This window comes from Lutra lutra, chromosome 13 (genome assembly GCF_902655055.1).
Source record: "Lutra lutra chromosome 13, mLutLut1.2, whole genome shotgun sequence".
In the NCBI taxonomy this organism is placed as follows: domain Eukaryota; kingdom Metazoa; phylum Chordata; class Mammalia; order Carnivora; family Mustelidae; genus Lutra; species Lutra lutra.
This window is the reverse complement of record NC_062290.1, coordinates 74943679-74958054: the sequence shown is the minus strand read 5'-3', so window position 1 is coordinate 74958054 and position 14376 is coordinate 74943679. Positions and strand designations below refer to the sequence as shown.

General features: G+C 42.0%; 1 protein-coding gene and 1 pseudogene across 3 annotated transcripts in view; one reads left to right on the top strand and one right to left on the bottom strand.

Moving 5' to 3' along the window:
• SNX30 (sorting nexin family member 30) overlaps positions 1-14376 on the bottom strand; it is a 108681-nt gene that overhangs the window by 36526 nt on the left and 57779 nt on the right. For all 3 annotated transcript variants that reach the window (XR_007122178.1, XM_047699069.1, XM_047699068.1), the window contains exons 3-4: positions 13311-13421; positions 1957-2115 (exon numbers count right to left, since the gene is read on the bottom strand). Coding sequence is in view for 2 of the 3 variants with exons in the window: in XM_047699069.1 (XP_047555025.1) it covers positions 1957-2115; positions 13311-13421 (270 nt within the window). In the remaining variant the exon portion in view is untranslated. The remainder of the gene's footprint in view (positions 1-1956; positions 2116-13310; positions 13422-14376) is intronic.
• On the top strand, positions 2382-2482 carry LOC125084170 (uncharacterized; annotated as a pseudogene).

Sequence of the window (14376 nt, the reverse complement as noted above, 5' to 3'; positions counted from 1 at the left end):
ACTGCGGAGGCTCTATTCCAAGTAGAGGCTGACAAGAGAACCCCCTGTTAACCAAGTCAATACACTGAATAGAGTTACTTGGTATGCCTCTCTCACTGCTGTACCCATTCTGCCAAAGATGAAAACACTGATCTGAATGCAGGCAGTACTGAGCGTCCCCCCACCTCTCCCAGCATTACTGGCTTCTTCCAAAGACACTCCTTGTTTGTGATAACATCAGGTTATCACGAGAAGGAGGAATGCTTCTGCCTTCATTGTGGCAGAATATGTCAAGGCCTCACCTAAGAACAGGACCACGTTACTCAAGGGGTGTTAGAAGATGGAGAACCCAGGAAGGGGGAGATGGGGAGCTCCGGTGGTATCACAGAGCACAGGAGAGCACCACGTTTCAGTTTCACAAGATGAGAAAGTTCTGGAGATTAGTTGTGAATATACTGAATATTAGTTGTGAATATCTTAAAATGGTTAGGAAGGTAAGTTTTTTATGTATTTTACCACAATCTAAAGGAAAAAAGAAAAAGATGGGGTTATTTAGTACATTCAGTTGAGCAAGTAATACTGAACTAGGCTAGGATTTGTTCTGTGTTAGAGCCAACACCCCAGCACTCACTAACGGGAAGTTGGACTGTGCTTAAAACACTGAAGGACTTTTTTTTTTAATCATTTATATGGCCTACAGATAAATACCACACACACACACACACACTTTTCCTCTCTAACCTCCACATAGATTCCTAACGACCTGGGGCCTACCAGGTCTACAGCCTGAACCTTGCGTGAGGCTCGCTGGAAAATTGGATGGATTTTACTCTGTGTTAAGAACTGTATCTGAGGATCTGCTCACCAGGAAATACTTATTTTGAAACACAACACAAGTCTGATGTTGTTGGGGGGTGGGAATGGGCCTCTAGGAAAAAAGAGATGAATGGGAAGGTCATCGATGGGGCTTAAAAAAAAATGTCAATGGTGGTTTAAAAAAAAATACTAAAGGACTTTGCCATGTGGTTTCCACTGTCTGGAGAACGACACCTTCCCTAAAATCTTTAACGTCAGCTGATAGTATCTGCAAATATTCCTCAATTTTGCCATTCTGAAAAAAGAAAACTGGGAGGTCCTTGAGCCTCAACACCCTCGCCAACATGGAATAGAGCACCCGAGGCCCAAGGATAGGAATGTGATTCACGAAGGTAAACAGACGTGGCTACAAGGAGCTGGCATGAGAGTCTGGGCCTGAGATCCCATTTCTGCAGACATTTAGGGCAGAGCGCCTCTGACTTCCTGCCCGTTCTGCCAAACCTGGAGTGCACACAGAAGCCAGGGAATGACCAACCTGGGTGTGAACAGACAGAACCTGGCAACTGTGTGGGCCCCAAACGTTTCTCTGGCAAATACTTGGAAAATGCCCACCCAATAGGAACGTGGCCATGGGCAAGTAGCTGAGCTCGTCATGGTGGGGCTGTCTAATACAGAGGGGAAGTGTGGCTTCCAAAGCCATACAGACCCAACCTCAAATCCTAGTGATGCCCCTTGAACATGTACCAAATCCTTGAACTTCAGTTTCCTCATCTGTAAAATGAGGTTACAAGTCAGCTCTCACAGGGTTCCTGTGAAGAACATCCTTACCAAACCACTCATTAGATGTTCTTTCGCTCTGTTCCTTCAGCCCACTGTTGGTCAGAGTGGTCTCAATGCGCCAAGTGTTTAAGGAAACACTTACCCCTCCTTCTGGTGAGTGGGAATACTCTGTCTCCCCCTGCTGCTGCAAAGGGGTGTTTCTCCTGAATGCTACACATGGAAACCATGCTGATGCAAATGGACTCCAAAACACAGAGCAATTCAATGACACCCACTGTAGTGGGCCATTCATGAAGGTGGTTTGTGAGAGATCAAAGTAGCTTCCGAGAAAGCCCAAAGAATCCTAATTTGGGGGAGGAATATGAACAATTCTGTTCTTACCTTAGCAGTAAGGAAAACATTGAAGTGTTCATTGAAAGAGAGCACGGGATGGTCTGTAATTCTTTTTAGGAATTTATCCAAAGCTTTTCTTCTGGTCTCCACAAACTCTTCTGAAAAACGATCTACAACACCTTTCACCACAAACTTCTCAGGAAGCGGCTACAAAGATAGGAAGAAAAACATTCAGAGTACTTGATACGACAGTGGAAAGAAAAGCCACAGGCTAGCAAACAATTCTGTCCAAGAACAGACTCCCTATTCGGTTGGAATTTTACTTAGTCATCAGTATAAACCATCCTGGAACATACAGGCAGAGCAAATCACAGCTACCCTTCTCAGCTTTATAATAACCCAAGAAGTAAAATGCTAGGGACCAGCCCCTGGTCAGGAAACAGTCAGTCAATGTGTTTCCAGTAAATCCAATATTGCTCCCTTTGGCAGCACATATACTAAAACTGGAACAATACAGAGATTAGCATGACCCCCACACAAGGACGAGTGTAAATCCTATGGTCCAGCTATCTGTACATTGCTTAAGGCACACGTAGTATAATGAGAAAGTCAGGGCCAGACAGTCTAAGGAAAGAAGGCAGACAACATTAACCACACAAAAATGCATTTAATTAGATTCACATTCAACCCCAGCTCAAGGGGTGAAAGAACTTGGTGTATGGAGGATGAAGTACATTGGGCAAACCTACATATCTAAAAAATACTTTTCCAAGCCAATCTTTTGTCTAGGTTTACACTCAAAAGTTCTTAAAAATGTCATTTCCTTTGCTCCTCTCACTCAAATGTCTCCATAATGTTGGCTTCAAGGCAATACTGCGGGCAATTTAAAACTACCTGGTTACTAAGGGATCTTTGAGCTTTGACCTATTTCCATAGTAGCTTCATTAAATGCTTGATTAAAAGGCCTTCCTCATTACTACCACCAGAGACAGAGAGAGATTATCTACTAGTGTGTAATTTGAACATGTTTGATGATGAAATATTAAAAGAACATTTACATTAAAAATTGGGCAAACAATTGGTAGATATTTTTCCAAATATCTACAAGTGGCCAACGAGCACCTGAAAAAGTGTTCAACATCATGAGTCATTAGGGAACTACAAACACAAACCACAGTGAGATACCAGTCCACACCCATGAGGATGGTCAGAATAAGGGGGGAAGAAAGAAACAAAAGCAAAACAAAGAACAGAACAAGTATAAGTGAGGCTGAAACAAGGTTTAAGTCCACAACCTCCTTCAGCCCCATATTCTGGCAAGAAAGAGGTCTGTTTCTTTTATTTTTTTTAAATATTTTTATTCATTTATTTGAGAGAGAGAGAAAGAGAGAGAGAGCAGGGGCAGAGGGAGAGGGAGATCTGGCAGCCCGATGTGAGGCTCGATCCCAGGACCCTGGGATCATGACCTGAGCCAAATGTAGATGCGCAACTGAATGAGCCACCCAGGGGCCCTGATTCATTTCCTTTAAATTATAAGCCTTCAAGTGCACATACATGCACACGAAAACAGACACAGGGACATCACCAACTCGAAGAAGTGGAATCCTAAGGTATGTGGAGTGGAGAAATCAAGAAGCGATCCCAACCTAGAACCTGTTCAAAGATTTGGAGACTGGCTCTATCAACAGCCCTGGAATGAAGTACTTGGAAGAGCTCTGGAAAGTCAGGACGTTTTCCATCTCCAGAAGAGAGACCGTGGGCTCACTCTTTCTCCTTCTGACAAGTTCTGTCTTCGGTCAAGTTCTACGATATCCTGGTACCTCAGATTCTTCTTCGTTTGCAAAAAATAGGTAACAATAGTGCCAGCTTGTCAGGGTTGTCACGAGTATTAATTTAGCTACAAGGCTGAACATGCTTCACATAATTCCTGCCACAGAGAAGCACCAACAAAAGTTTGGGGAGGGGTCTTTGCTGTAGAAGGGGCAGCAGCTTCGGGAACTACTAATCTTCAGGGACAGCCATGTCCAGTTACATCTTGAGATGGTGGCAGGGTGCAGAGAAAAGGCTACACTGACAGGTTTCTTTTTACCAGATCGGGAGTTCCAGAGGGCATGGTGGAAAGGTGTAGAAATGAAGAAAGAGAGGGGAGCAGAGTCAGGAATAAGATTACAGAACCCCATGGAGACAACACATCCAACTTAAGGCGCCTGGCGGAGCTTACATCTGGGGAGAATATTAGAAATGGGTCCTGGGTCAGCTGCACAGGGCCATCCAGCCCAGTGTTCTGGCCCCATCAAAAGCACCAGGGAATCTGTCTTAATAGGGTATGGTTGTTCTTTAGGATGACTTATTTGTTCTCATCAGTTCTCCCATTCCCTTAGGAATTCTTCTTAAACCCTACACTCAACCCCCAACCTTTCACATGAAGCACAGCACCATTTCTCCGACAGAGGAACCAGGTGTAAGGTGTGAGGGCATCACATACACATTTCCTGACCATTTTGCTTCCTCCACAGAAACCCATCTCCTCTCCATCTCTCAGGTCCCTGTGGACAACATACCCCACCCCCAACACACCACAAGGCTAACTCTTCTGTGTCTTTGCCCCATTAGTTCACTAGCATGCATGTGCTCTCATCAATTAATCAGACCTTCTTTTCCCTGTATTTTCAACATTTCCTCCTCACCCGGCTCTGTTCCTGAGTCTACAAATACGTAGTTGGTTCTCTTTCTACCCAAAAATAATAAACTCAAATATCCCTTGACCTTACATCTTCTTCTCCACTCTCCTTTGGGGCTCACTCAACCTTCCTGAAAGAATCACTTATCTTAACTTCTACTCCTTCTATCTCAACCCCCAACCTTCCTCCACCCCAAAACAAAGCTGTCTTTGGTTCTGCCTTCGAATGCTACATTTCTCTGCCTTGTCCCTACCCACTGCAGACCACTCTTTTAAAGACGGCCGATGGCTTTCTAATGACCAAATCCAGTGGATGTTTTCCTGCTCTTTACTTCATGAGTCCTGGGGAGCATGCTCTGGTTTCCTTATGCTGAATAGGACTTGGGAGGAAAGCCTAATGAGCAAATAACTGGTGAGGTGTGCCTCATTTAACAGAACAGATAATCTCCTGAAATAGTTATTCATTCTTCAGGCTTAGTACATTGAACTTTAAGTTTAATGAATCACGGAAGCTTGCTATTTAAAGGAACCCCGGGGTGAATCCTTCTGCAAACAGAATTTCCTTCTAAGCATTATTATGCCCAAATGTACATGGCTTCGGAAATTTGTTTCTTCCTATTTCGAGCCTTAAAGGGGACACGCCTCCTCTCAGTGTCACCTTTATAATTACCTTCTGGTTTCTTTATGCATAGGAATCTGGGTTGCTGATGAAATCAGGGCCTCTCTGGACTGTGACTGAGCTGTTGCAAGTGAAGGGCTTAGCACAGCTCCAAGTACATGATAGACACCACAGGCATGCCAGCTGTTTTTATGACCCTGTAAACACTGAGAACGAGAAGGGGAGTGGACCAAAGGGTAGAATTTCCATACATCTTTGAGGCCAAAATTTTTTTTAAGAACCCTCTGGGATACATACCTTTTCACACCCACTAGGATGGCTATAAAAGAAGAAAAAAAAAAAAGCAAGTACGTGGAGAAATTGGAAACCTCTTCCATGGTTGGTGAGAATGTAAAATGATGTGGTCTCTGTGGAAAACAGCTTGGCGGCTCCTTAAAAAATTAAGTGTACGGGGCGCCTGGGTGGCTCAGTGGGTTGAGCCTCTGCCTTTGGCCCAGGTCATGATCTCAGGGTCCTGGGATCGAGCCCCACTCTGCTCGGCAGGGAGCCTACTTCCCCCTCTCTCTCTGCCTGCCTGCTCTCCACCTACTTGTGATCTCTCTCTCTCTCAAATAAATAAATAAAATAAAATAAAAATTAGGTGTAAGATTAGCATAGAATCCAGAATTCCATTGCTTGGCATGCAGCCCAAGTAACTGAAAGCAAGTGTTCAAACAAAGACTCGTATAATCAACGTGCAAATAGCATGATTTATAATAGCTGGGTGGGGGAAAGGGGGAATGAGAAGTGACTGCTTCGTGAGTATGGGAGTCTTCTGTGAGGGATGAACATATTCTGGAATCACATAGGGGTGCTGAATGAAAAACATCGTGAATGCACCAAAAGCCACGGAGTTGTACACTTCTTAAAATGGTAAATTTTACGTTATTCGAATTTTACCTCAATTAAAAAAAAAAAAAAGCTGTGGTGACAGAAGCAAATGTCAGAGAGGAGAGAAGACTCTGTGCTGCCAGCTTTGAAGATGGTGGAAGGGGCCATGAGCCACGGGAAGCGGGAGCCTCTAGAAGCAGGAAAAGTCAAGGAACCACGTCCCCCCAGAGCTCCTATGAGGAATGCAGCGCAGGGATATTAATCCACTGAGACCAATTCTGGACTCCTGACCTCCAGAATATAAGGTGATAAACTTCTGTCTGGACTCCTGGCCTCCAGAATATAAGGTGATGAAAATCGCTTTTTTTTTTTTTTTAAAGATTTTATTTATTTGTCAGAGAGAGCGAGGGAGAGAGAGCGAGCACAGGCAGACAGAATGGCAGGCAGAGGCAGAGGGAGAAGCAGGTTCCCTGACGAGCAAGGAGCCCGATGCGGGACTCGATCCCAGGACGCTGGGATCATGACCTGAGCCGAAGGCAGCTGCTTAACCAACTGAGCCACCCAGGCATCCCTGAAAATCACTTTTTAAAAAGAAAAAATCTGGGACGCCTGGGTGGCTCGGTTGGTTGGACGACTGCCTTCGGCTCAGGTCATGATCCTGGAGTCCCGGGATCGAGTCCCGCATCGGGCTCCCGGCTCCGCGGGGAGTCCGCTTCTCTCTCTGACCTTCTCCTCGCTCATGCTCTCTCTCACTGTCTCTCTCTCAAATAAATAAATAAATAAATAAATAAAATCTTTAAAAAAAAAAAAAAGAAAAAGAAAAAGAAAAAATCTTACCTGGTATGAGGGTGAGGGTGTGGATAAGGACAGAGATGAAACAAGACTGGCCACTGGGGATAAATGTTGGAACTGGGCAGTGAGTACATGGGGTGGGGGTGGGGGGCTCATTGCACTGAATCACTCTACTTCAGTATTTCTGACATTTTCCATTATGAAAAGATTTTTAAAAAAACTATACATGCATGTATATGTTGGAACCTACAAAAAATCCTATTTGTGGGGCACCTGGGTGGTTCAGCTAAGCACCTGCTTTCGGCTCAGGTCATAACCCTGGAGTCCCAGGATGGAGCCCCACGTCTGGCTCCCTGCTCAGTAGGGAGGCTGAGCCTCCCTCTCCCTCTGCCCCATCCCACTTGTGTTCTCTCTCTCTCTCTCTCAAATAAATGAATAAAATCTTTAAAAAATATATTTGAAAAGAATCCTACTTGCAAAGCATACAATAACCCATTAAATATTTCAAGGTTTAACCTTACAAAATATTTACATTTTTATAGCACTTGATACTTTGGTATCATATGTATTATATTTAAATGTATTTCATATATATTATATTTCATAATAGTTTAAAAGAAAATATCTTACAATCTGTGAAACAAAAGCATACTTCCTGTAGATTGTCATGGAAAGCTACTATTTCGGAGTGTGAAATCTGCACAAAGATTTCCATTGCTCAATCTTGAAATGATCCAACTTCCTCTTGTCAGCATTTAAATTGCTGCTTTAACAAATATTAATTTGCAATTAATTGCAAATTCCAGTTAAACAAATATTCAGCAACATACCCACTACATGACAGAAAACTATTTTTCCTCTCCTTATCAAACAAACAGAGACTATGGCTCCTAAGAAAAAATAACAAATAAATAAAAGAGCATTACGCTTAAAAACCCCCTCTCCATAAAAACCACCATCAGGCCCAGTTTAATTTGAAGTACTTGAAAGTTCAACCAGTGTTCAACTACTTATTAACTTACCTACTGGTAAGCTAAAAGCATGTATATGCTCTTTATTTTTTTAACAGTACAAAAAAAGGAGGAACCAACTAGAAAATGATATTAGAGTTTTAACTGATTATTTCATATTAAGAAAAACAGCTGTTGCATTACAAATTTCTTATTAATTCCTATGAGCTTACCACTACCCAAAACAAACTGGGTAGATAGGAAATACAAATGCATCCTTCCAAAAAAGCTTCCTTCACAAAACCTGAAGCAAACAGTAAATTTCTAAGTGCAATTAAACACTGAAGAGTTTAATAAATGTATTTACTTCATCTCCAAAATCTACATGTGCCCATCAAATCACGAAGCATATCTACTGTTGTAATGAGGTGTGCCCCAGTAAAAGAAGTAGTGTTAAAACCAACCTCTGGGCCAAAAAATAAATGGGGAAAAAAAAATCCACGTCATAATGAAGACTTGGCTCCAAGTATTTGAGGATGAAGTGATATGCGCATTTCTGCTTTTCAAATTACAGAGCGATGAAGCAATGTAAAAAGAAAAAATATATATATGCCACAGCACCAGAAAACATCACAGTGCAGCAGCACACATAAAATATCAAAGAGGCCAGAATCTGTTAAAGGTGCAAGGCAGAAAGACTGAACTGAGAGAAAAGTCAAGCCATACTGACCATCTTGTGATTCTATTCAGGCAAAGGAAAGGGTGGTCTAAAAGTTAGGGGCTGGGTTTCCCCGGGACAGCCCCAGAAGCTGCCAAGTTCGGAGCCACAGGGGCTGGAAACAGGCCTCAGGACGGCCGATCAGGAGAGGAAAATGAAAGAATGTGGGTTCCTTCCTGGAACCACAGTCTGGCTGACTGTTCACTTAGGACTTCACATGGTTCCACTGAAGCCCAGGTAAGAGGGGCACTTCATTCCACACTCCTAACACAGCAGCAGAATCTGAAAGCTCAGGAATCCTCACATACTTTTAACCACAGCTGACTTGAGTTGGCAAAAGCCCGACAATGGCTATTAAAGAGGACACAGATTGCATGGAGCACTGGGTGTTATAATGCAAACAATGAATCACGGAACACGACATCAAAAACTAATGATACACTGTGTGGTGACTAACATAACATAAACAAACACAACGAAATAGGAATTCGTTCTCCCAAATGTCCCAACTAATTCAAAAGACTCTAAAGTTCATCTTGAAAAACAGAACATGTGCCAATAGCCAGAAAAGCTCTGGAAACAGAGTATACTAGCAGGTGGAGATGGAGACGGGGACCTTACAACCGGATGTTGAGATGTTCTGTGAAGTTACAGTCATTCAAATCATGTAGGAAGGGCCCCAGATTAGAAAGACGGACACACCAAGGGTTCAGGGCAGTTCAGGAACACACAAGTCTAATGCATGATTCGGCCTGATGCACAAACGATGGTGAGGATGACTGATCACGCATAAGTGGTTCCGTAGCAACTTACCACCTGAAAACACTATGGTCCTGTCTCACATCAGAACAAATGCTACATTTAAATATAAAAAATACAGGCCAACTTCCTTTGCAGATACGGAGTTTTTACAAGGCAAAATAAGACAAGACAAAACAAAACCAAGAGAAAACAAAGAGGCAAATCATAAAAGAAATACCAATGTCCCATAAGTTCAGGGGATGACATTCAGCCTCCCTGGTTAAAGAAAGGAAAGCTTACTGTACAAAAATGAACTCAAAATGGATGAAAGGCTGAAATGTGTGGGCTAAAACTGTATAAAAATTTTAGAAGAGGGGCACCTGGCTGGTTCAGTTGGTGGCACGAGCAACTCTAGATTCCAGGGTCATGAATTCAAGCCCCACGTTGGGTGTAGAGATTACTTGAAAACAAAATGTTAAAAAAAAAAAAAATTTAGGGGACACTTGGGTGGCTCAGTGGGTTAAAGCCTCTGCCTTCGGCTCAGGTGATGATTCCAGGGTCCTGGGATCGAGCCCCACTTTGGGCTCTCTGCTCAGCAGCCCTGCCTCTCTGCCTACTTGTGATCTGTCTCTCTGTCAAATAAATAAATAAAATCTTTAAAAAAATTTAGAAGAAAGCACAGGTGTAAATCTTCATGACCTAGAACTAGGTGACGATTTATGAGATAGGACACCTTTAAGCACAAGCAGAGAAAGAAACAAAAGATAAACTGGAATTCATCAAAACTAAAAATCTTTGTACTTCCAAGAGACACCATCAAGAAAGTAATGAGACAGCTCATTAACTGGGAGGAAATTTTTTGCAAGTCGTATCTCTAGTAAGGGATTTACATTTAGATTATATAAAGATCTAATAACAAAAAGACAACCCAGCATGAAGGATCTGAAGAGAGAGTTCTCCAAGGAAGATGACAGATGGCCAACAAGCATGTAAAAAAATGCTCGTCATTATTAGCTGTTGGGGGACGCAAATCGAAACCACAGTGAGATACTACTTCACACCCACTGGGATGGTTATAATCAAAGATGTAGATAATCACAGTGTTGATAAAGATGTGGAGAAACTGGAACCCTCATACCCTGCCAGTGGGAAGGTAAAAGATGTGGCCACTTTGGAAAACAGCCTGGCAGTTTCTCACAAGGTTAAATAAACAGGTACATACAATCTGTCAATGATACTATGGGTGTACACACTCAAGAAAAAATGAGAACAGAGGACCATGCAAAAATTTGCATGTAGATGTTCATAGTCGCATTACTCAGAACAGCCAGTAGGTGAAAACAATTCAAATGTCCATTAAATGCGAGCAGATAGACCAAAAAGGGGTACATCCATACAACGTGATATTATCTAACAAGAAAAAGGAACGAAAGTACTGACACGTGCCACAACACGGATTAACCTTGAAAACCTTGAACACACTGTGCCAAGTGAAAAAAACCCAATCACAAAAGACTATATAGTGTAGGACTTTACTTTATATGAAATGTCCAGAATAGGAAAATTTATAGAGACAGAAAGATCAGTGGTTGCCAGGTGCTGAAAAAGATAGAAGGTCTGGAAATGACAAGCAAAGAGTGGGAGGTTACTTTTGGGGGTGAGAAAAGGTTCTAAAATTGATTGTGCTGATGGTTGCACAACTCTCTATACTAAATATATTAAATACTTACATAAATATATATATATTAAATACTTACATACTAAATATATATACAGAAATAGTATATACTAATATACTAAATACTGACACTAAAGGTACGAAAAGTCCTTGACTTATGTATTTTAAATGGACAAACCGTGCGGTGAATGAATTATATCTTAATAAAGCTGTTTTTTTAAATAAAGAAATGAAAATGTAAACAATAATTGTGTTGCATGTCTACTAGGTCTCCACCTGAAAATAAACTTTCCACACAGGGGTCCCTTGTCCATCACATGACCCCTGAGCTCCCCAAGAGTACACACCAGGCCTAGTATGAAGACTAACACAAAGTCACTGCTTACTAACAAATAGATACTTTCTAGCCAAGTTGCTGCAGAATAATTTCTAAAGGAGAAAAAAGTTTTTTCCACTTTCACTTTCACACTGAGTTAGAGATGCTCTCCTATGTTAAATCTCTCTCCACCCCAGACACGTACCAATAATTTATTGAATAAGTTTATGTCTCCACTTGCTTCTAGAATACCTTCCTACTCACTGTTTCCATCCTGACTGTAGGAAACCATACTTAAAGCTACTCTGGATCACTCCCCGACATTCCAAAGCCTTCCATCCTCTTTCAGTTCTGGTTTCGGTGTCCATGCGTAAGTACAACCAGCAGGTGTCGCTGTCGAACCAAACTTCAAACACACTAGCCGCCAGCAGGTGGAGCGTAAACCCCCCCGCCTCGTGCACAGTGCGGGCTAATAAGCATAAACAACGACTTCCTTCCAAACAGTACAGCACGGAACAGGAGTGAAGAGTGACTGTATGGTGGAGAAACCCAACAAGCATTACATCAAATAAGGTGATCCAGGTTAACATCAACAGTAATAAATATTGTTGACAGCATGAACCTTTCTTATGATGTGATGAGAACGGCATTTTTCCTCCCAAAACACGCGACTCCAGTTTAATCATGAGAAAAACATCAGACAAATCTCAACTGAGAGACATTCTACAAAATGCCTGACGAGTACTCCTCGAAACTGCCCGTCACCGAAAACGAGGAAAGGCTGAGAAACTATCACGACCAATAAGGAGACATGCAAGGTGACACCCTAGATGGGACCCTAGAACAGGAAGAGGACATTAGGCAAAACAGAGGAAATCTGAATAAAGGACTTGTAGTCAACAATAAGGAATCATTGCTGGTTCGTTAACTGTGACAAATGTAACACACGAACATAAAATGTCAAGCAAAACCAGGTGCAGGGTATACAAGAATTCACTGCACTACCTTCGCAGTAATTCTGGAAATCTAAAACTGTTCTCAAATAAAAAGCCTATTTAAAAAAAAAAATTCACTAGCTGCCAATGTCGCCAAATTGCGATTCCATTTTAAGGAACCGTTCCAACTGTTTAAAGATGAGTTTCTTCCCTCTGGGAAAGAATGCCGTCGTAGGCAAACCCCATCACTTCTACCACAGTATATTCACCCTCTTCCAACCGTGGGAGAGAAGCACTGGGAGATGCATTCGTAAAGACTGGCAAGTGCTAAGAAGTTATTCAGCCAAGGTTTTTACTGAAAGATAGAGCCCCTCTGAAGAGTTTTATGGCCTAAACTGCACCAATGCCCCCAAAGCCCAAAGAAACATCTGGGGTCTAAAATGGTTATTATTTCTACTGGGGGGAAAAAAAGTCTGAAAAGCATTCAATATGTATGTTGGTTTACGTAGTCTTTTAAATTTTATTTGCTCCAGTTCTGTTTTTGGTTGTTCTTTTTTTTTAATGTGTAGATAGGAGCAATAGAAAAATATTATGCTGCTTCAATAAATGGAGTTAGATGGCTTTTGGTGTTTTAAGTGAAAAACTGGGGTTGGGTGGGTTGTGTGCTAGGTTCCTGCTTCCTGAATCAGCCATGTCTAAGGAAAGTCCCGCCAGCTGTAATCTGAGGCATCGCTGTTCACCTGGTGGCAGCCACCCAACCCTCAAGAACTGCGTCTAGAAGGGTGAAACAGTCTTTAAAGAGGCAGCAAATAAGAATTAGGACTCTCCCTACCTCAAAAAAACTGTCAAAATGAAAGTGAAAACCTACCCGCACACCATTTAAGAAACCAGCATGATCAGAGCAAACCAGAAACCAAAACCCCAAGGGTGAGACAGGTTAGACACCATCCATGAGAATGTTTTACGTGCATTTGATGGGGAAATGCGGTATAAAGTGTCAGGCAGAGTCTGCCCCTCATGTAAGGGGCGAGAGCCCAGCGAACATCCTCAGGAGCAATGACGCAGGTAAACAGAGGAACAAGCTGTCATGACTTAGTACCTACGGGAATGAGATGAGTAGGCTGGGACTCCTCCAGTTTGTTCCTCAGCCAGTCAAAATCCTGGTACCTTCGACGGACAGAATACTCCGGCAGGTCAAACTCCACCCGCGTACTCTGCAAATAAGAAGAATGGAACAAAATAAGCATAAGGGAATAGTAACATCTCTTGGCAGAAAGGAAAGAAAAACGCTCTCTTTGAGTAACCAAACTGGGCAAGAACACACTTTCCTTCCACCAAAACAGCAGCCAAAAGACTTCAATTACCAACACAAAATGGTGAGTCCAGGCCCCCAGGGCCCAGCTCCAAAGTCAAGGATGTAGAATGGAAATGTTGAGGGCATTGTGGGTTTTTTTTTTTTCTACCCTTAGGAAACGGAATTTAACTATCCCTCAGAATGTGTTTAGAAACATTTGATTCATTTCCTCCAGGCTTAACTTTGAGGATTTCTTTTAGCAGAAAAATTCCACTGAGGATATTGCTACTGAATCCCAATCCAGGTATCTTTTAAAAGAAATTAAGTCTCCACCTTCTGCCACATATGCTGCCAAGTTTCACCAAAAGGCAGAGGGAGACAAAAAGAGCTAAGAGAGCACCTGCTCATTGAGGAGTCAGATTGATGAACACAGAAAAGGATTTGCCTCATCGGCCATATTCTGGCAGAACCATAATCTTGGAAGTACGGTTGTATTTCGGGTGACAAGAAAAAAAAACTAGAAGGAAATAATGCCAAAATGTTACTGTACTACAGGAAAATATTAGTCTCTTCCCTTTTCCTTTTCTCCCCCATCTGTCATGCATTTAATATTTTCCATCAATCATCCCTTTTCTTTAATTAAAGTTTTCTGAAATGTGATTGTAGCACTTTGATAATGAAAACCAATGTTAAATCAAATAAATTAATTTATGCCAAGACAAGATTTTTACATATTAATTTGCCCAAACTAAAAGTGTGTTTTAGCTAAACTGTTTTTTCCTGTAAGGGTAGAGACTGCATGACAGTCATAGCTCTTGGAAATGAAAGGTCAAAATAACAATGGTTCAAGCTACATTTTATGAATTTATTCTTTC